At 42.1% G+C, this 22,516-nt stretch overlaps 1 protein-coding gene across 1 annotated transcript; it reads right to left on the bottom strand.

The window, feature by feature from the left end:
- Nucleotides 1-313: 313 nt before the first annotated feature.
- Nucleotides 314-11,057, bottom strand: LOC117750460 (protein FAM171B-like). The gene is made up of 8 exons (XM_034561694.1): nucleotides 10,761-11,057; nucleotides 5,408-5,641; nucleotides 3,771-3,863; nucleotides 3,453-3,611; nucleotides 3,131-3,301; nucleotides 2,478-2,594; nucleotides 1,921-2,044; nucleotides 314-1,689 (listed from the first exon to the last, which is right to left on the bottom strand). The coding sequence occupies exons 1-8, from the start codon at nucleotides 10,939-10,941 to the stop codon at nucleotides 756-758; spliced, it is 2,013 nt and encodes a 670-aa protein (XP_034417585.1). The 5' UTR covers nucleotides 10,942-11,057; the 3' UTR covers nucleotides 314-755.
- Between the last annotated feature and the right edge of the window lie 11,459 nt (nucleotides 11,058-22,516).

Consider the following 22,516-nt stretch of genomic DNA (forward strand, 5'->3'; position numbering starts at 1 on the left):
ATGGTGCTCTGCTGCATGTCCCTACAATAATTATGTAGAAAATAAATGGGAATGTCTTCTTTTTTTTGTATGCGTCTGAATGATCATATCATAATTATTACAATAATCTAGCTTTTTGTAATCAATTCAACCTTCAACTCTCCTTCATATGAATTACATGTGAACTGTACTGAAGTAAAAAGGCTCATCACCAAGGTCATTGGTCATTTATTATTTGTATTATTAAAATATTATGAAATGATTCACTTCATGACAATATATACATGAAAACATGCACAAACAAATATGTACAAAGACAAATCAGGTGGCATATAGTTAGAATAACAAACATTCAGTCATGTTCAGTTAGCTTGTAGTCTGTCCGTTAATCTGGGCTGGAATAAAAATGGAAGAGTGGTCGTTATGAAAGCGTTTTAACCTCAATAATCTCAATCATGTTGCCGTCTATGACACGTTGGAGGCCGACATATCGGGCAACTGCAACTATGCAACTTAACTTTGCAGACAATTTGCAAAAAATGTTAAAATGTTTCTCGTTAAAACCGTCTGTTTGAGGCAGGACAGGCTGTTAGGAAAATGCAGACTGCGTGGAATCAGATGCTAGAAATGGGCCTCAACTTGGATTGAAGCCTTCACGTCGATGTAAAAGATGAAGCAAAAGGAAGATACAGTAAATACATCTTGTGTTACAGGTACTCAGAGGGCTGTAGGCATGGAGGTGTAAAGGGCTTTTACTGTGGAGGTGTTATGGGCTTTTACTGTGGAGGTGCATGCTTAATGCTTTTGACAAAAGTGGCATTGCGCTCCAGCGCCACGGCCCTCCTTCTGGGCGCCTGGTTCAGTTCGCTCATATCCACTCCCGAGTCTAAGCTGGTTTCTCGACTCTCGACTGGCCTCCGGCGCCTCTGCTGCTCTGACACGGCGTAGTGGATCTCAGCTGCGGGTTTGCCCTCCAGTGACACAAACCAGGCTCGAGGAGGCTGAGTTGAGGGGATTTTAGAAAGGTCTGCGAAGGCACGCAGGGAGTGTCGTCCGCCGCCACTGATTTTATTCAATGTCCCTGGGACCGAGGCCGACTCCGTGAGGCTGAAGTGACCCCTGGATGTGCCGGTTGAAGTTGCTGCCCGAGAGCCCTCTAGGACCCCAAGCTGGTCCTCGTTTTCCGCCGCCTGGTTCTGGGCGGCGGGGGGACTTTCCGGCAGAGCCGGCGCGAAGCCGTCTCGACTCGGGGCCTCAGCTGCGGAGCCTGCGCGGGGAAGAGTGGCCGACTTGCTCCACTGGGGCTGCTCCGGCTGCCCCTCCAAGTGGAAGAATGCTGGGGCGTGAAAAATGTCAACAGGCTGGTTGTAGAAAAACAAATTCTCCGTCAGAGAGGCCGGCGCTCTGATCGGAGCGGCGGTTTGGTGCAAACACATCAGATCACTCAGGTCGGTGTTTGGCTCCGGGTTGTTGCACTCCACCCTGATAGCCACAGCATTGGGGTTGGCTATCACATCGCCGTTGTGCATAGAAATAATAGTGTTGTTGTGCCGATTGTCCCCCCGTTCCGCGAATGAACAGTTCAGTCCAGTCCGGAGATGAGAGGAGTCCGCTGAAGACACGGCGAAGACTTCCCCGTCACATGTTGAGGTGGTTTGGTCTTTTCTCATCGCCGGTAGGATCTTTGTTTTAATTTCACTGAGCGAACGTCTGCAGACAGAAAGTGTTGCCTCAATCAGTGAAACTTGTGCTGCAAACACGACATGAGAACACGGTAAAAGTAAAGACTTTGGAAGCACTTGGGAGAATAATGTATTTTACTGATATCAAAGTGCTTTTAAAGGAATACCACCACTGAAACTGATGCCATGCTCAATAAAACATCACCACAACTCATAGTAAATACTGTATGGACAAGTGTAAGATGAACGCCTCTGTTACCTGCGATCAAACAATAACCCAACCAGGAGACAGGAGACAATAACAAGCATTCCTCCAAGGACAACCATCAGCAGAGACGAGTGGTGTGAGAGGAAGTCAATGGGGATGGCAATTCCGAAGAAACCTAAAAATATAGATGGTCAGAAGAGATTTAGATATATAACACAGATGCAAATAAACAAGGTGCATTTTGTATCCAAAAACTATAACATAACGGCCATTAATTAATTATAAATATATATATAGCTCCCCCCCCCCCCCCCCACCCCCCCACTGACCTAGGTCAGATCCAGTCCAATTCTTTTCTTAATGAAAAAAATTCAAAATAAAATGTCTTTATGCCAATAGATATTGAATTTATTTTTGCTTTCTTATTGTTAGAAAAAATGTTTACAACATCCCTCAAAACGTTGATGCTTGTCGTTCATTAATTTCCATCTGACACCTTTTATTTATTACCACAACATAGGCCTGTGACCATGGAACATGCCCAGGTTGGTAGTGTCAGAAAATATAAAGCAGTGTATTAAATGAACATATTTAGGGTGAGAAATTGCCTCTGGTGGATGACAAAGGTGCTGCAATCCAGTAACCAAGGTGAGGCGCTGTGAATGTCCACACGAGTTTCCCTTCTACTGACACCACCGTCCCAAGCCCCTTCCTCATCCATCCACCTACGCAAAACCAACAGACAGCAAAACAAAAACAACAACACTGTTACAGCATTGTCTTAAATTCTTCCACAACTGCCACAGTCCTGTAAATCCATAAACAGTGTATGGGCTTATTCTCTTCCGAAGACAGTGTTATTGAGAAGGGAATGCGATGAAACAGCCTCATTTATTATTATTTCCCATATGAGAGTGAACCACGTTTGCATCGTTTGACTCTTTTTGAAGACCCACAGTGACCCGTCTGCACTCTCTCCATATTTACGGAAACAGATGTGCTTGTATCTACATTTTACACATAATCTATTACTCTTAGATTAATTAAATTAGATTAAAATATTACAAGATTACAAGGTCAGAGAATGAATATATCTTGGTCTAAAAATCTTTACTGACCACTTGTTCTGTTTTACCAATGCCATGCAGATCTTTGTTATACAATACATACCTGTAGAGGCCCTGAAATCATCCTCACTTTCCCCGACTCTTGTAAAATCAAAATCAAGATTTGAGTGTGTGTGACTGTGACTTCTACCCACCAGTGGTCCGGTTAAGGAACCATGCTGGAACCACATTGGAAGTCTGAAGTCCACAGCCGTCTGGAATGCTGAGGCGGATCTGGATGGGCCCACTCACATGTAGCTCCGTGTCTCCTGAGAAAAGCTGCACACTGACGGCCGCCACGGGACTCAACTCCACGCTGACGTATCCTGGAAAAACAGAGGCGGTAAAGATGGACATTTTTTAATTTGTTTTTTTCCGTAGAAAGATGAGACAGTCCCGGTTAAAATCAGTATGTAATTGACATTGTCTCTCGTATTATGGCCGATTCATTGTTTTCTGAATACTGTCACTGCAGACCTGATCCACTGCTCATGATGCCCAACGTGTGAAGAAAGCTGTCCTCCTTTGACGGCAGCTTGGGGATTGTCAGGAAGGCTTTAACAGAAGTGGTGTTACTGCTGTCTGTCAGATTCAGCAGGCTCTTGGGAAACTGGACAATAGGCCGCGATGCAGCGTCTGCAAAAGGAAGGAAAAGATGATGAATACCAGCCAGAAATATGCTATAATGTTTTTATTTAATCAACGATTGTACTGGCAGTCAAAGTGTGAGACAGAGAACATGAGTAAGAAAGAAAACAATAAATAAAAGAGTGGATTTAACAATATATACAGTACCAGATGTTTTGCCAGTGATCAGGACAGAATCATCGAAGAGCCAGATGTTCCCCTGATTCAGACCAAGTAGTGACATGGTCACAGATGAAAATACTACAGTAATGATAAAAGAGGAAGGGGCGAGATGCAAAATGAGTAAAGAATACTTCCTTCAACAATGTGCAGGTTTTCCCACTAGATGGCAGTGTGACATTGTGTTTGATCAACCTTTGCACAGAGTTCACTTTTCTGTCAAAGGCTTATGTCAACTGTTACTACAAAAGCAATAGCTCAAGTTTCAAGAGTCAGCTCTTCACATTTGAAATGCATATCCCTGTAAGGGGGCAAGCCTCTGTTCCCTCAGGCCTATGTTCCCTTATATACTTTGTTACCATCCCAAATTAGGTCTGTGTTCCCTTCACCCAATGATCCCTCATGAACTTGTCCATCCCAAATTAGGCCCTATGTTCTCTCAGTCCCATGTTCCCTAATTCACATTTTGTCCAAACCAAATTAGCAGATCTATGATCCCTCAAATATGTTTTGTCCATCTCAAACTAAGCCCTATGTTCTCTCAGCCATATGGGCCTTCATATACTCTTTGTCCATCTCAAACTAAGCCCTATGTTCTCTCAGCCCTATGGTCCTTCATATACTCTTTGTCCATCCCAAACTAAGCCCTATGGTCCTTCATATACTCTTTGTCCATCTCAAACTAAGCCCTATGTTCTCTCAGCCCTATGGTCCTTCATATACTCTTTGTCCATCCCAAACTAAGCCCTATGATCCCTCAAATACTTTTTGTCCATCCCAAATTAAGGACCTTTGCATGCTTAGCCCCACCCGGGGCCCGTGTTAAAACCTACTTATTGCCTTTGTTGGTTGGATTAGTTAGGTTAAGGCATTAGTTGTTAAACTTGTTCGGGTTATAATGAGAATATTTGGGTAAAACAATCAGCTACGCCACAGTAAGAAAAATATAATGACGTCCAATGGGACATTTTTCAGACTATTGAGTTTTTTAAATAATGGAGGTGAATAAACAGACACGATCCCCACTGAAGATGGCAGACGAGAACCACTGACGCTAGTCTCCAGATGTGGATTATAAAATGTTCCCAAATAATTTTGCCTGGGTGCTGCACCTAATTGGGTGGGGCGAAGCAAAATTTGGCCCTGCAATAACAACACGTTTAGAAAATCACTAAAGTGTTTGAAGCTCTTGTTTTCTATGATTGTATCTTTTACATAACACTGTTTTAACCTGATATAAGAACAAAAGCCTGCTATTTATCCTTCAGTGGAGATCATGAATATAGATCCACATGGTGTGACTTTGTGTATCAAAGAAATACACAAATAACAACCGATTGTTTGTCATTATATAAGGATTTGTCAGAGGCTAAAATCATTAGTTAGAGGAGAGCCACGGGACAGCACATGTCTGAACTGCCAAGAGGAGAGAGAACCTTTCCTAATGAAGTGAAGCCAGCGAACAACTTCCAGTCAAACTAAAAACTGTCTAAACGAGCTCACTGGCATGCCCATAATCATGAGAGTGAATGTTGAGTAAAGGAAAACTGCATGAAGCTCATTACCTCTGGTGATTCAGCTAAACAATTTCCACACTGAGCACAGCCACATTTTTAATATCTTACTTGGCATTCTGTTGGTTTTACAAGGCAGCAGTGTGCACATGTAACCGTCCTTTCCGGCCACAATCGTGATTGGCATCCCAGTTTGGAAAGGCACATTGAGTAAAACAGCGCCGTCCTCCCCAGTAAGAGCTGCGTTGGTCCTGGTGTAGTTGACGTAGACCTCCACCATCGCCTGGCTCAGGTAATGACGACTCAGCGCGTTGTTGACCTGGACCTTTAGGTCAAAAGCAGAATCTGGGGGGAAATAAAGATTGGGTTAAGACAAAGATGGCAATAGTACTGCTGTTAGCAGAATTAAACAATTCATGCAAATTCAGATTCACACATTATCTACAAGGGATGGTCAAAATAATAAGAATACCGTACAATATAATGCAAACCACTAAAACACCACAAATTACAGTCTGACAAATATCAGCAACATGTATTATTATAAACTCCACGAAGGCAGAACTTGTTGCAGACTGGACTGCATTAAAAGTAATTGTAAGGCGTTCCTGTTTATTTGACGACTCCTTTCATGCCGTACAACCCTATTTAACAGAATGGAGTTGCCCGCGTTTCCAATTAACCTAGTAGCAACCTTATTGACAACACAATGGGGAAAGTCATTTGCAGAATCCCTGGAGGATATCAATCAATTAATCCCAGCAGATTTTACAGAGTTGGACACAAATACAAATGGTCAAATTGGCCAATTAGTTCAGCAAAGTGTGCATTCAAGACAACACATTATGCTAATATCAGCATGCAGACAGCTAAATACAGAGCATATTTCCAATAACCTGGGGTTGTAATCGTTACATATTTTCAGGTAGCTCCCAGAGAATCCCATTTAGGGCCTAATAATAATGTGTTACCTTATCCACAAACCCAATTAGCCACTTTCACACTGACACCCAATAGTGAGTCAACAAGACAACAAGACTTTATTTCACAGACGTACAGTGTTGTGTTGCATAACAATAAAGGAACGCTCTGTTATACATCAGTTGCCCACATGAATAAATGGTGGTCGTGGAAAGACAAATATCCCACCAAGATTTAATGCATGCAGGCTGTTTTTATACACTTTTTGTAGGTATACCTCTGTTTGTGTCAAGTTTGAAACCCAAAGTTAACATTGACTTATTGGTTCCAGTACCTAAAGAACAACCTTTCTGTAGTTAATTCAACCCAAACCATCTTTTCCTGAACCCAATCGAGTAGATTTTTTAAAACTTAAAGTTACTGTTATGGTGCGTTCACTTGCCCAACTATTTGTGGTTTATTTGCTTCATTTGTGTCATTCGGGCCGGAGAGGGGGCGTGGCTTATCTCTGTGGCTTTACTCCGTGGAAACAGTTATCATTTCCGCAAAGTAATTTTCATGGAAGTAAGAAATACTATTTCTGCTTTACACTTGTTGTGGACAATCAAAACGCTCTTGTGTTTCGCCCGGTGAAAATTCACTTTATTCTCATCCATTCGCGTGACTTTGCATGGAATCTACTCGCGCGGAACATTTGCAACTCTTTTGGTGTGAACGCAGCATTAGGGAACTTTTGACTGGTTCAATTAAATACTGACTGGTTATTTCTATGCAGTTATTCTTAATGCTTGCCACCAGAGCCACCACATCGGATCCTGTGCAAAATCAGATAAAATCATGCGGGTTCACCAGAGAGTCGCTCAGCTCAGACTCCAGCAGCGAGCATCACTTGTGTATTCTGCTGCCCTCAAGTGGACAAAAATACAAACAATTAGTGCAATTGCGACTTTCACCCACGTGTGTATGTAGCGTCGTTATACAATTGTCACGTAAGCAAGTCCGCAAAGGGGAGGTTGTTATTTATTTATACTAGTTATGGTGTTACTTTACATTGTTACATTATTATTTTTAACACAAACCATGATCTTTTTTCTAACCAAGTAGTTTTGTTTCCGAAAACTAACCTATTGTTTGACAACGCTAACCACATGATAACCACTCCGAGGCCGATATGAAATGTAATTTTGGTTCAGAAACGTCCACATTCTATGTATGGTTTGCAGAAACAGGCCTTCTGGTGACTGGGTTGGTCCGAACACCTGCAGTCCTTCAGCTGTGAAGGTGGCATAGCAGTGGGTTTAACAACACACGTAGGACCAAAAAATAACAACAACAAATATAGAATTGCACGAACCAGTTGTCAAATGTGATCCCCAACAACTAGTGATGAATCCACGAACAGTGCTTCAAAGAAACTTCTCTACCAAGCGCACTGCAACAGTCTGCTAAAGGACTGGCCAGCTCCCAAAGTATCTTCCTTCACATTTTGCCCTGCAATACATTTTCTCCACTGAAGTGACTGTTCCTATGCATTCTGGGCCAGAAAGAGCCAGAGAGTGTTGGGAGCCATAAATCATCAACCCTCCACAAGTACAGTATCAGAGTTATTTCATGCTCGGAGGCCATGCAAATTTCCTTCCTGCACTTTTTATTCGTAGCTAAATGCTGCAACATCGCTATTGCAGCAATCTCACTGGGTCATAATGTCAAAAGAAAATCGTTCTCCAACGGTGGCAATTGGGCCCTGATGCTGGTCTTATGGCTCATAATCCTGATCCTAAATGATTTGCCAGAGCTGTACTGAAAACTCACAAGGCCATGCCTTATGTTACCAGCTTTCACAATATGTCAGCAGGTGCCAACACCAGATAGCTACATTGCTTCATCTCATTGCCTCAAACAATTCCCTTTGATAAGGAGCAGATACATGCCAGCAGCTTCCTTTCTGCCAGAACTCTCCTTTGGTTTCAGCAACAAACCTTTTTGGATACGTTTAGAGGAATATCATCTTTTGGGTTCAAATCTACTGTTTCTGGCAGAAAGCCTTGGGGGCAAACTTCCCCTGTTGTGCACAGCTGCCAGGAGTATGGAAGATATATTATTATTGATTATTACATCGTTTTTTTACATTATAAAATTATTATATTGAGTTAGCGTCTAAAAATGATGACTTAGTATCTAAAACATTATGAAAATATAGCCTATAGCATCTCAAAATAATAATTTGGTATCAGAAAAAATCTAAATATTTTGACTTGAATATCACAAGGTTATGAGTTAGTATCACAAAATAATGAGTACGTTCTCAAAATAATGACAATATAATCACTTCTGTACACTTCGCTTCGGTGCATATTGAAAGCTCAATTCCACAGATGTGTCATTAAGTCATGAAGTCATAATTTAGTTTTTTCTTCATCACAGTGTCAGATATGGGCTTCCATACAGAGTGCCTGTCCTCTCAATGTGAAACCCTACATTTGGCAGTGTTCGGGTCGACCCGCTGGGATACATACACCAGTGCAGATGGACAAGAGGATGCTTGTTTTGGGAGAGGCAGCCTCGGCTTTATGTGTGCTCTGCGCTCGTCGCCAAACATGACAGAAGGGGGTCACTAGATCTGAAGTGGAGGTGTTTCGTGCCAGATTACTATAATCTACCCATTTGGCACACTGAACCACGCCACAAAGAGGTTTATGAAGTGGATTGAAATGGGCCGTCTGAGCCCGCTGAGGCCGATGAGAAATAGATCCTGCGTTGTGTGTGTGTGTGTGTGATATTGCCCAAATACTGTTATTACAGAGCACATGACAGTCCTATAAAATAAGAATAAGAATAATGCATTTACCGACGTGAAGTGTTTCAAAAAGTTGACCAAGAAATGGTTTGAAAAGACATTTTCATTCTTAGCGCGAGGAAGACGATCAAAGACTAAATTGTGAATATGGCAAAAAAAACGAGAATGGCAAGCTGTAATTACAGAAAACCACCGTGTCGCATCAAGCAAGAGGCATAAACATGTTGACTGGTCAGTTCTGTGAGACCCTCAGGCAAACAGATGGTCCCACAGGGACTTATCTCTGCTCACCCCCCATCCAACCCTCCCCACAAACGTGCCTGATTGTGTGCGTGTGTTGGAATTAGGCCACACATTCCACCGATGGAGGAAAACACACAAGTGCACCCTTTCATATGTGGGCCAGATCGCCCTCAGGCGCGAGTCAGCAATATCAAACTGAACCAACGTGAATTGAAGTGAAGAGATGCTTAGGGGGAAGCTGGGTGAGGGAGGGGGGGGAGGAGGGGGGTACACAGACTTAATGTCTGAACAACCACCAGCGCTATTAACTACATAGAACTACAATCCTCCCCTGGGGTGAATTACATCTTTAAATCTCTTGCTTTACCCATCACGAAGGGACGACAATAAATCTCACAAGAGGTTTCTTTTGGTGTGTACATTTGTATACATACACGTTCTCCTCTTACTTAAAAATAGAAGTGGAGAGTGGGCAGCCCTTCTCCTGGGAGAGAACTCTGTACAGGAGGGAGGCTAAGAGGAGAAGGCTCGCCAGGACACAACGCATGTCGGCAGGAGGGGGTGCATGTGACAACGGCATGCTTGGGCCGGCAACACAGACCCGAGGATCATGTGATGACGGATGGTAATGTACTCCCACAGCGGCATGAATTAGTCATGAATCAGTTCATGAAAAGGGTCACAAATCCCTCTTTCAGCTCCTCTCCGCTGCTCGGCTGTGAACAAGAACATTGCCATGACAAGCACACGCATATGTGTGTGTGTGTGTGTGTGTGTGTGTGTGTGTGTGTGTGTGTGTGTGTGTGTGTGTGTGAGAGAGAGAGAGAGAGAGAGAGAGAGACAACACACTTTAGATTTATAGCCACATGAAACAAAAGAAGGAGGGTGCTCACTTGATTTGAATGACATGATAATGCAGAGTGGGTGATTTTAAAGGCCCTCTTAGCCGAGCATCAAGACACATGTTTAAAGCACTTTGTATTAATTGAGAAGTAATGCTGACATCTTTTATTTTATTTTTTTACTTTAATGAATATTATGGCAATCTCCTTTTAGAACGTTACTATCGTTATACTGTATGAATAAAGCTCACATTAACTGATTCATTGGTGTGGATGCAGTAAAAAAAGAAAAAGAAAAACAGGCACAGATGGGAGAGACCGTTACAGCCGCCAGCTCCATCATCACACAGGCTATTACTCATGAACTGATCAGTAGATTTGAGAGCAAATGCTGATACAGACTGATCTGGGCCGACTAAATGAGTACATGGTCGTCTTTCTGTTAGAGAAAGACCTGTAAGTGTGATGGTTAATAGAGTGGAAATAATATTTAATGAAAGAAAAGTCAAATTGCCAACATGAATCCTTTATTCTTCAGCTACATTGTGATTTACTTTCAGCTCGCATCAAAGATATCAAGCAAATTGTGTACGTCTCCAATGAGAACTAGTTTCGCTACAGTTTCCGACGCCCCCCGTGATACAGTGAAGGCCACACGAACCTGGCGATGCGTGGAGCGCTCGTTGCGGGTGCTGAAGGGGCTCTCGCCTCGTGTGATCCCGGGTGGCGAAGTCCCCGTCATTGATATGCAGCGACTGTCCGGTCGGAGTGAACCAGCCTCCAGCCGCCTTGCCGTCCCCGCGTGAAACCAGCGCGGATAGCAGACAGAGCAACAGGCGCATGACTTTAGGGGAAGGAGGAAAACAACGATGTCGATCGGAGTCACTTTTCACCCATCACCGGGGCAGTTTTCCTCGAGTTTATAAGTTGCACACGAACTGGAGACGCGCTCTGCGCCGCCACCCTCACGACTCCGCTGTCACAGCGCTCCTCAACCCGCGCAGACAGGCTCCTCCCCTTTAAGCCGCTTGCGTTCATAGACTCATTTTTAAAAATATTTTAATTTGTCAACTTTTTGACTGTGTACACTCATTTTTAATTGCAAATGTGTTTTCATGAAAATGCATTTCTGTGGTTATGTGAATCAGTTTGTAAACTTTAAAACATTTTATAAATAATTGATAAAATAATGATAATAAGTATTATTTATATATATATATATATATATATATATATATATATATATATATATATATATATATACACATACATATATATATATAATCCTTTATTTATATTTTTTTTATATTTTTCCAAAAAAACAAAAATAAAGTTTATGAGGTGCTTCACATTAACAGAAAATCCACACATTAGAATGAACACAGCTACCACTACTACTCTGCATTACTCTTCTTTGTACATAATAGCTATATGCTTGTTCGTATTTGTTGTCTTTGTTTTTCGCCATATGTATATGTTATATGAGAGCCACAAAGATCCAACTCCTGGTATCTTCTCATACCTCGCCAATGAAGCTGATTCTCATTGTGTTAATAAAAATAGAAAAACAACAACACTTGCATCAACTGATTTCTACCACTAGGTGGAGACAATGCAATGCTTTACAAGTTGAAACGCTGAACGTTCAGTGTGCCGTCAATAACCGCATACATTCCTAAACAAATCTGATGAACATGATGATAAAAAGTGAGGCTTAACCTCAAAGTCTGCCCTTGAATTGTACATGACTGTACTTGTGTGATCAGTAATGGTGGTAGTAGTGAATGAAGTAGCAGCGGCAGTCAGACATAAAATCAATGTGAGCGTTAACAGTTGCAGTTCGGGGGTCATGTGATGCAGCGGAGCTAGGTAGATGCAGGCCCACAGACTCTTCAAACAAATCCATTTTAAAACACCCAAACTCACTCAAACCTGGTCGGATAGCTTTATTATGGTCCAAAGAACCAACACCAAAGAACTGAACTCAACTGGGAAGTAAACTTCGACATCTATTGATAAAACAACTCCCGATAGGAGCGACGAAGAAGTTAAAGTTCATGTCATGGTGGTGGCGGTGCAAGAGCATCTGGACGGGGTGGAAGACTCCCTCATTCCTCAAGAGATACAAAACGGTAATCAAGCTCTCTCCAGTAAACTCAACGCTAAAACTGCAGAAATTAACCAATTTATATCTGGACTGAAAACGACCGAAGCGGAAGGACCAGCTGGTGGGCCTAGATTCTCGTTTCCAAAAAGTAAATAAAGAAAATGACTTTTTGTTGGCCTACCACTTTTTATTTGTGTTCTTGTTTAATGTCAGTGCATCTTTTTTTCTTTTATCACAGGAGATACACTGGTTCTTGCACAGTGTATTTACAAAGAGGCTATGCCACTCTGACGGCCACACTTAATTTATGAATAGAGTAGTTAAGTTGTTTAGCTTTAATGTGAATGGGCTAAATGGACCAGTTAAAAGGAAGAGTTTTGACACTTTAAATAACTGCAAACACATATTGCTTTTTTTAAAGAGACCTATTTTATCACACAGGAGCAGAACAAGCTGAGAAGAGAATAGGTAGGACACGTGTTATCATCCTCATTTAACTCTAAAGCCAGGGGGGTTGCTATTTTAATAAATAAAAACATTCCAGTGACAAATGGAGAAACTATAATTGATCCAGCAGGCCGCTATGTCCTAGTTAATTGCCAAATCTACTCTGAAACCTGGACACTGTTAATAATCCACGGCCATAATCACTATGATTCACAACAAAAATAGGGATCCATTAAAAATGTTCCTCTTTTCAACCCATTTCATTATTGAATTGAGATTGTAAATTGATTTCCAAAGCCCTGGCTAACAGGGTCGGCCAACATTTGCCAAAATTAATGAACCCAGACCGGAGCGGCTTTATTTTGAAACGCTCATCAGCCAATAACCTGTGCAGACTCTTTAATATTATCCATCCAACAAAATCTAAAACTGAACCTGGTGTAGCTGTAGCATTAGATGCTGAAAAGGCCTTTTATAGGCTAGAGTGGCTGTACTTATTCAAAGTGTTTGACAAGTGTGGATTTGGCCATTTGTTTATCAATTGGATGGAGACCCTTTATCATAAACCCAGAGCCAGAATTACCACAAATGGACAGACTTCAACAGCATTTCCCTTGAGGTCGAGTCCAGGGTGCCCTCTGTGTCCAGGACTCTTTGTCCTGGCTATTGAACCACTTGCTGAAGCAATCAGACGGGATCCAGATATAAAGGGATTCAGAGCGGACCAAATGCATCATAAAATTAATCTCTTGGCAGATGATGTACAGTGCATCCAGAAAGTATTCACAGCACTTCACTTTTTCCACATTTTGTTACAGCCTTATTCCAAAAAATTATTATTTTCCTCAACATTTTACACACAACAACCCATAATGACAAAGTGAAAACTGTTTTTTGCAAATCTATTAAAAATAAAGAACGAAAACGTAACATGTACATAAGTATTCACACTCTTTGCTCAATACTTTGTTGAAGCACCTTTGGCAGCAATTACAGCCTCAAGTTTTCTTGGGTATGATTCCACAAGCTTGGCACACCTATTTCTGGCAGTTTCTCTCATTCTTCTTTGCAGAACCTCTCAAGTTCCATCAGGTTGGATGGGGAGCGTCGGTGCACAGCTATTTTCAGATCTCTCCAGAGATGTTCAATCAGGTTCAAGTCAGAGCTCTGGCTGGGCCACTCCAGGACATTCACAGAGTTGTCCCGAAGCCACGCCTTTGTTATCTTGGCTGTGTGCTTCAGGTCGTTGTCCTGTTGGAAGATGAACCGTCACCCCAGTCTGAGGTCCAGAGCGCTCTGGAGCATGTTTTCATCCAGGATGTCTCTGTACATTGCTGCATTCATCTTTCCCTCAATCCTGACTAGTCTCCCAGTTCCTCCTGCTGAAGAACATCCCCACAGCATGATGCTGCCACCACCATGCTTCACTGTAGGGATGGTATTGGCCAGGTGATGAGCAGTGCCTGGTTTCCTCCAGACATAATGCTTGGCATTCAGGCCAAAGAGTTCAATCTTTGTTTCATCAGACCAGAGCATTTTGTTTCTCATGGTCTGAGAGTCCTTCAGGTGCCTTTTTGCAAACTCCAAGCGAGCTGTCATGTGCTTTTTACTGAGGAGTGGCTTCCGTCTGGCCACTCTACCAAACAGGCCTGATTTGTGGAGTGCTGCAGAGATGGTTGTCCTTCTGGAAGTTTCTCCTCTCTTCATAGAACAACACTGGAGCTCTGTCAGAGTGACCATCGGGTTCCTGGTCACCTCCCTGACTAAGGCCCTTCTCCCCCGATCGCTCAGTCTGGCTGGGCGTCCAACTCTAGGAAGAGTTCTGGTGGTTCCAAACTTCTTCCATTTCCAGATGATGGAGGCCACTGTGCTCATTGGGACTTTCAATGCTGCAGACATTTTTCTGTACCCTTCGCCAGATCTGTGCCTCAATACAATTCTGTCTCGGAGGTCTACAGATAATTCCTTGGACTTCATGGCTTGGTTTATGCTCTGATATGCAGTGTCAACTGTGGCACTTTATATAGACAGCTGTGTTCCTTTCTAAATCATGTCCAATCAACTGAATTTAGCACAAGTGGACTCCAATCAAGTTGTAGAAACATCTCAAGGATGATCAGTGGAAACAGGATGCACCTGAGCTAAATGTTGATTGTCATGGCAAAGGCTGTGAATACTTATGTACATGTTATGTTTTCGTTCATTATTTTTAATAGATTTGCAAAAAAACAGTTTTCACTTTGTCATTATGGGTTGTTGTGTGTAGAATGTTGAGGAAAATAATGAATTTAATCCATTTTGGAATAAGGCTGTAACATAACAAAATGTGGAAAAAGTGAAGCGCTGTGAATACTTTCCAGATGCACTGTAATTCTGTATCTAACACAGACCCGGTTAATTCTCTCACTAAATTACAGAAGCTATTAAACACCTATGGTGCTATAGGATATAAGGTCAATTAGGAAAAAAGTGAAAATATTCTGCTCACCAACTTCGATCACACTGAATACCAAACAACAACAACCCCATTTAGGTGGCTCCAGAATATGAAATATCTAGGAATAATTATAGATAATGATCTTAAAAATGTGTACAAACTTAATTCCCTCCCATTGCTCAGTAAAATCGAGGACAATCTACGCAGATGGATGAATCTACCCATTACTCTAATTGGTCTAATAAACTTTGTGAAAATGAATAGTATCTTTTCTAGTCCTTACCCTTTCCATTACCTCAAACCTTTTTTTAAACATTCAACAAACACGTTAGACGTTTTTCATGGAACTCTGAAACGCCAAGGGTGCCAATGGAAAAATTAACATGGGACTATATAGTCTAGAAGGTTTTCGACTACCCAATTAAAAAAAAGAATTATTTAGCAGCCCAGATATGATATATTTCGACATTCTTTGACGGTGATGCTGCCCCCTCTTGGATACAAATTGGACTTCATCCTTACTTTCTTAACTTGTTATGTCGTTTTTTGTAATGTTTAATGTAGTGTGCTGTGTATGCTCTGCACGTTCTCTTGCAATGTTAAAATATTTTGAAAAATTAAAATGATGTATATATACAGTAAATACATTCATTAAACATTTAACATACATTCTACATCTTTTTAAGCTGTTTTGGCTCCCTTTTCACATTATGTTATAATCACAGATTGTGTCCACACTGTCGTCTGCACACCTAGATGCAAGCACAGCTCCTAACTGTGCAGGAAACGACTTTAATGTCATCTTCAACGTTTAGAAAAGGCTTGAGTGTAAACACCAGCATTCTTTACCCGCCCTCCTCTACACCCTGTTCATAATCATACTTTTCTAAAGGGACGAACACATCAAAACATATTTCTTCATTCAGTGTTTTGATGTTTGCTGAAAGCAACTAAATATCCCGTAGGTATTCAATGGTGGAGAAACCTGGTGATTGTGAAGGCCACAGCATAGAATCACATTATATTCAAACCCATCAACCCATTCAGTGACCCCCCTTCCTGAACTGTGTAGCATCTGCATTTATTATATTTCCCAGACTCTTTTATTCAGTTATTCTTCTTTAATATGTCACATTTCTCTTCATATATTGCACAAAGTCTAAAGCTATATCATGCACACAAATCATCAGCAAGGTGTGTGACCCGCAACCTCTGATGACCTCAAAAGCATTAACGCATTCCTACTCACGTTCAGAAACTGCATTAACTGCAGAACTGTAGATTTTATTTGAAACCTCGCTAACAAGTCAGAATTGCCATCAACAAAAGTGGAGTCCTGCTCTGGTCGGACAAAATGTGTGTTTTCGATTTGTCGACCGGTAACCTTTCAAACAAATAACCCCATTAACATTTCTTTCATGGAGTGGAATTATGCCCTGCAAATTAGATACAGTAATGGCTAATTTCTCCTAATAAATAGCGGCGTCTAAAGGGACTATTTTGGAAATCTGCTCACTTTCACCCTGAACATCTGTGTCCGCTCTCGATCTCCCTCCCCGGCAGCCCTTGCTCTATTAAGCTCGTCAGAGCACCGATAGACTTGCTCTGTTTGTCTACTCGCTGCCTTGTTCATTAAGATTGTGCCAATAAAGCACCGTTTTCTTTATACAAAATTGTGGTATTCAAAGTAAAATGAACTACCAGTTACCTGTGAAATAGAAGCTTGCTCCTTCCTTAAAAATGTGCAGTGTGTAACATCTTGCCACCTGCTTCAAAGAAATAAGGGGCAGCGCGTCACCTCTATTACTGCATCCATGCACTCTAAGTGTACAGCCAGTCATAAAACAACGCCTCTGTACATTTTTGATAGTTTGTTCACTCGACTGAAATCCAAAGTGACAGAAACTTCACTCTTATTTCCATTTCCTCCTTCCCCGCCCACCAGACTGCTACTCACCGGGGTTTGCCCCAAACTATCTGTTGCTGCCGTTACAAAGGTTAGACCCGGCACTCCACCAGCCCGCTGCGACCCCCAAGGGATTGTTGGGGATTGTGCTAGCTGAATGCTAACTGAAGGCCCACCCTCCTTCCGGCAAAAAGTTGCTGACCTCAAAAGCAAATCCTGGTTCTGGTTTTCCTGGGCCTCTCTGCAGTAGGGCCTGGGCCTCTAGTCTGCTGCTGGTTGCCAAATCTCACACATTGTACCTTTAAAGGGCTGAATGCTAATACATGGTGGCATGGCGATATTGTTTAATATTGCCGTTGATTGCTTTTTTTGCATCTTCAAAGTTCAATTGTGAGTTTGAAGACGGAAATAAAAAACGTAACAGAGTATATTCCTCTCCGATGTTTTGTCTGGTGGTATATTACTTTGGGAAAGGTCATAAGGTCACTAAAAGCAATATTTGTCTTCCTTTTTCAAGGATATGAACACTTCTTGCTTGTTCAGCCATTAATGACCAACATTCGAAGGTCAACACTTAACAGATAGCTGAAAAGACAGATGCAGGATGAAATGTCATATTTTCTTGACATTGAATACGTGTGCTTATCACTCCATTAAAGTACAAAAAAGGGTTGTGCTGATGATTCTATGTTGCGTCTCAAAATATCTTTAAAATGAATCTCTCAGCTTTTAACAATATCACAAAGTATATGTCTAAAAGTACGACACATTCTTCTGGTAAAAGGTCGAAGCCATTTTGGGAGCGGCGTTTGAATGAAAGGCTTTGCAGCTGTGCTCTCTTTCAAAATACCAGAGAGGGACCAGAGGCAACAAAGTGACGTGAGGGGGTAAGACAGGAAAGGCGACAAAGTGATAGACAATGTCACACGGGGAGCGAGCCCTTGCCTAGAGAGACAGGTGCATGACTTGCCATTAATAATGATAACATCAGCAAGGACTTTAGAGGTGTACCGACATGCCACGGAATATTATTGAAAGATAATAAAGACTTTAGAAAAGTTCAGAAAGTCGGACAGAATGCCATTCGTTGTGTTACTCTCTGTGGGGAGAGACTGCAGGACAATCCATCAGGACGCTCTTCAAAGGCACCAACTTTATTCAAGTAGCATTCAAAGGCTGTTCTTCAGAACTTCTTTAATTTCCATATACATTTTTAATGAAAGTAACCGTGACTGGACATCTAAGGGATATTCATTCAAAGTCAAAAGTAAGACATCTCGTAGTAAAGCCGACAGCTTTGACAACTTTTACAAGTTCTTATGTATTGCGAAGAGGGATGTTGGACGGCATATTGACTCCTGCTGCTCCTCAAGTAGTGTTATAATGGTAAGGATAACCTCTGAGACGCCATTCAAGCCTCCACACTGTCCCTTTAACAAACAGAATCCTAACAAACTAAAATGGGTCCATGGCCTCTCCAGAAGAAGGGGTCTAGAATACAGAATGTAGGTCGGTGAGTCACTTTGGTCAAGAACAGCTCGATAATATTAGCTGCCATGCAATTTGGTGCCCATGTAATTGTCCACAGTGTGAATCACAGCAGCAGGTCAAAGTGGTCCATCATTCAATGACATCTCTCCATGTGCTACGTTTTGACCCATCTACCCGCCCCATATGGACTGCCTTGCTCCTTACACAACGCCTGTGGCTCCGCCCACAACACTTTTGAGTGCGGCGCCGAGACGGGCTCAATGGGCGTCGATGCTGAGTGAGCACTAAACTGACCTGATCCTGTTTTACACACTGCATTTGTTCTGTGAAATTAACTATATTTGGGGATTAGGGGAGAAGATGAGGATAAGCACAATAGGACATTAATTGATGTTGTTTATTCTTGCACTGCCAGAGCTGCTGCTCCCCCGGTCCAATTCCATCAGTGCTAATACTGACCCCCTGCTCAGCAACCGAAATAACAGGGTTTCAAGCCGACGTGCTTTCTGAGTGATTGATGGAGTTGGCGTGGAGAGCATCAGCTGTGATGCTCTCAACTATAATAGCTGACTTTCTATGAGCGGCATGCAGGATCTCATTCAATTGCATTATCAAGAACAGCTGCTTTATTTCCACGAAGAGAGGTGAGGGCCCGTTTCCAGACCTGATCCTGTTTTACAAAAACCTATTACCTCTCCCACAGTTAGTCCTGCACCTTCTTTATATCTGAATGTCTGGCCACCAGTTTATGACTACTATGAATTTAAAAAAAGTAAATGTATTTGCATGTATTTGTTTCTCCACTGTCGAACCAGTCTGGTCTCACCAAATGATGTTTCAAGGTACCGCCGCGGTGTGGAATGACAAGTGAAAAGCCTAAAATGCTATATTATATATGTAATGGTGTTATTGCAATTTACAATAACGGGGGCAGACTTGCCATTAGACTTTTTTATAATTTCTCAAACCATAAATGTATGATTTCAGACAGAGAAAGACAATAGCAGAATGTAAATTCATTGCAAGAGACCTAAAAAACCTACACATCCACTCACAAACTCCTGCCCTCTCTCTTGTACTCATCTTCTTTTGCTCACCCACTAACTAACCCAACCCACTCCCTCCCACCCACAATCTTGTACTCACCTCCTTTTGCCCGTCGTCTCCGTCTCGCCTCCTTCTGCTCGTCCTCTGCTCCTTCTATGTCCCTCGCCTCCAGAGAAAAAAAACACCCACTAACTAACTAACCTACACATCCACTCACAAACTCTTGCCCTCCCTCTCGTATTCATTTTCTTCCGCCCACCCACTAACTAACCAGCCCACCCACCAACCTACACGTCAAAACACAAACTCCTGCCCTCCCTCTCATACTCATCTTGGTTTCCACAAAGATGGACATTTTGACTACATAATATAGATTTATTCCAATGGCAATAATTATTATTATTATCGTTATTGATACTGTCAGTAGTATTACTATTTGTATATGTCGTTCATAATTAATTAATTAGTTGCACATGAGGGCTTCATAAAGTTTGGATGCGGAGACCAGGAACCTTTCACTGCTTTGTTGTGGTCAATTAACCGACAGTTGAGCTCTCGTGAGCTCTCAAAGACATTTATTCTGGACCGAACAAGTGTCAGGATGAAGCCCCCCTAAAATAGGCCTAATGACGCCCCTGCATTCACATATTGCATGCAAGGGGTCATTCAATGATTGATGAAGTAAAGGGTGCTTACGGCCAAGGGAATGAAGCTAATCTTAAGTCTGGTGTTCCATGCTTTGATGGTCCTGTCGTGCCTGCCAGAGGGCAACAGGTTAAACAGGCTGTGTACAGAATGAGAAGAGGCCTTTATAATGAGTTGTTTTGTCTACACAGAGGAAGCAGGAGCTGAAGATGTCTTCCAGGGAGGGCAGAGGGCAGCTGATGTTTTTGACTCTCTGAGCATCAGGCGTACCGTGCCCGAGATGCAGTATGCCAGTACACTCTCAATGGAGCTTTTCTCCCGGCCCATTTCAGAGTTCATTTAGAGTGATGGACTCAGCACACAGCCTTGTGGAGAGCCGGTGCTGAGTGAGAGGCCAAATTTAACAATTCGTGGGCTGGTGAGGAAGTCCTTTATCCAGGCGCAGATGGGAAGGGGGATATCTAAGTCAGATAGATTGCAGACCAGGGTGATTGTATTGAAAGCTGAGCTATAGTCTTCGAAGGGCATCCTTAAAAAGCTCCCTGTGTGTTCTAAACGACTAGGCGGCCTTCCTTGCGATCACCGGCTTTTGCACACATCTCACTTTGTCTTGCTGTAGATTGAGTGTGTGGGTACTGGAGGCAGGTGGAGGCAGATTGTTGGTCCTTTTTATTTTTCACTCAAAGCGAGCTAAGAAGTAGTTTCGTTCCTCTGCCAGTGAGGTGACTTCGTTGACAGTCACAGGGTCACACTTTAAGAGTCTTTGGTCTGTTGTCGAGTTCCTACTCTGTTATATCAGTCCGTGCCTCACAGCACAGAAGCTCAGGAAAGCTAATTGAATACTAAATGAGTGCTTACCTAAAGTTTCCAAATGGCAGTAAGATGAAATAAAAGTAAACATTGAGAAGGTCAAAGAGACCCATATTCTTTTTCAGGAGCTTTTGTACCAAATTAGGACTAAAACACCACTTCTAACTGGATGTGGTGTTGGTGTTATTCACACTGTGAATGTGTCAAAAGCCTGGATCCACTTTTATAACCACTTACCTGAGCACAATTAGTTTCAGGCTTAATTTAACTGGCTCCCCTTAAAAACTAATGGGAGGACTATTCTTCCTGTGAATGGCCTCTAACTGCCGTGGCTTTTCAGTGTCACTTTTTAACATCAGCGGTGCAGTTAAAGTAAAAGTGTGCTCTAATATAGCGCACTTTAAATCAGTATACTAAAATACACATTCAGTCAGGTAAACATGTAGGAGTGGCACCATCTAATATTTCTGTGGGATGTGGTTTGGAACTGGTTCTAAGGCTTCCTTCATGATCAGCAGAAATCCTGGGAATCGGTACTTCCACACCCTGAACAGGATTAGTGGATTAGAAAATGGATGAATGGAATCCAAAATAGCACCCTGCTCTCCATGAAGCATTTTTTAGGGCAATAAACAGTGTATTAAAACTCTAGAGTAGTTTTGAGTCACCGCCCTGCTCTGTACAGGCATCCTGATTGACCTGGGCGACTGTGGCTCAGTGGGAGCAGGGTCGTCCTTCAATCAGAGGATCGGTGGTTTGATACCCGGCTCCGCTAGCTCATGTCAATGTGTCCTTGGGCAAGACACTTAACCCCTAAATTGCTCCCGTAGCCGTGCCTGCGGTGTGTGAATGTTAGTTGTTCCTGAGTGTGGCACCGTGCATGGTAGCTCCTCCCATCAGGGTATGAATGGCTGTGAAAGATGAATGATGTCATGAAGTGTTAAAGCACTTTGAGTGGTCGGAAGACAATAAAAGCACCTTACTAGTACAGGTCCATTTACCACTGGAAGTTGGATCCTGACTTCCAAAATACACACCCAGGTCTGTATTTCCTCTGTTCATTTGCAATAAAATGTGTTATGTTAAATTAGTTAATAGTGAATAAATTGTTTTCCCTATCCCAGCTACTCACTACTTTTAAAAACCATGGCAATACATAACTTTGTTGGCATGACCTAATCAGGTCGCCAGAGAAGAGGTATTAGCTTTTAGAGGGAAGCTGACAGATGAGTTATGAAACAACCTTAGCATCATGAAGGATTGTATCGATTTTGTTTGTTTGATATTGCAATAATCCACAAAAAAGCTGCCCTGTAATTGATACACAGCGGTTTGTGCCAACATTTGTGTGCAGTTTCCTCTTACTCAGTCCTTTTTCTGCTCTAATAAGTCTCTCCTAGATTCCCTGTGATTTGATATTATTACAGCATAGAATGAAGCTGCTAACATCAAAGACTGAGAATTATGACATTTTTTTGATGCTTTTTTTTGTGTGCTTTTTTTCACACTTTTTCATGACACTTTCGA

This window comes from Cyclopterus lumpus, chromosome 21, assembly GCF_009769545.1.
Source record: "Cyclopterus lumpus isolate fCycLum1 chromosome 21, fCycLum1.pri, whole genome shotgun sequence".
Classification (NCBI taxonomy): Eukaryota; Metazoa; Chordata; class Actinopteri; order Perciformes; family Cyclopteridae; genus Cyclopterus; species Cyclopterus lumpus.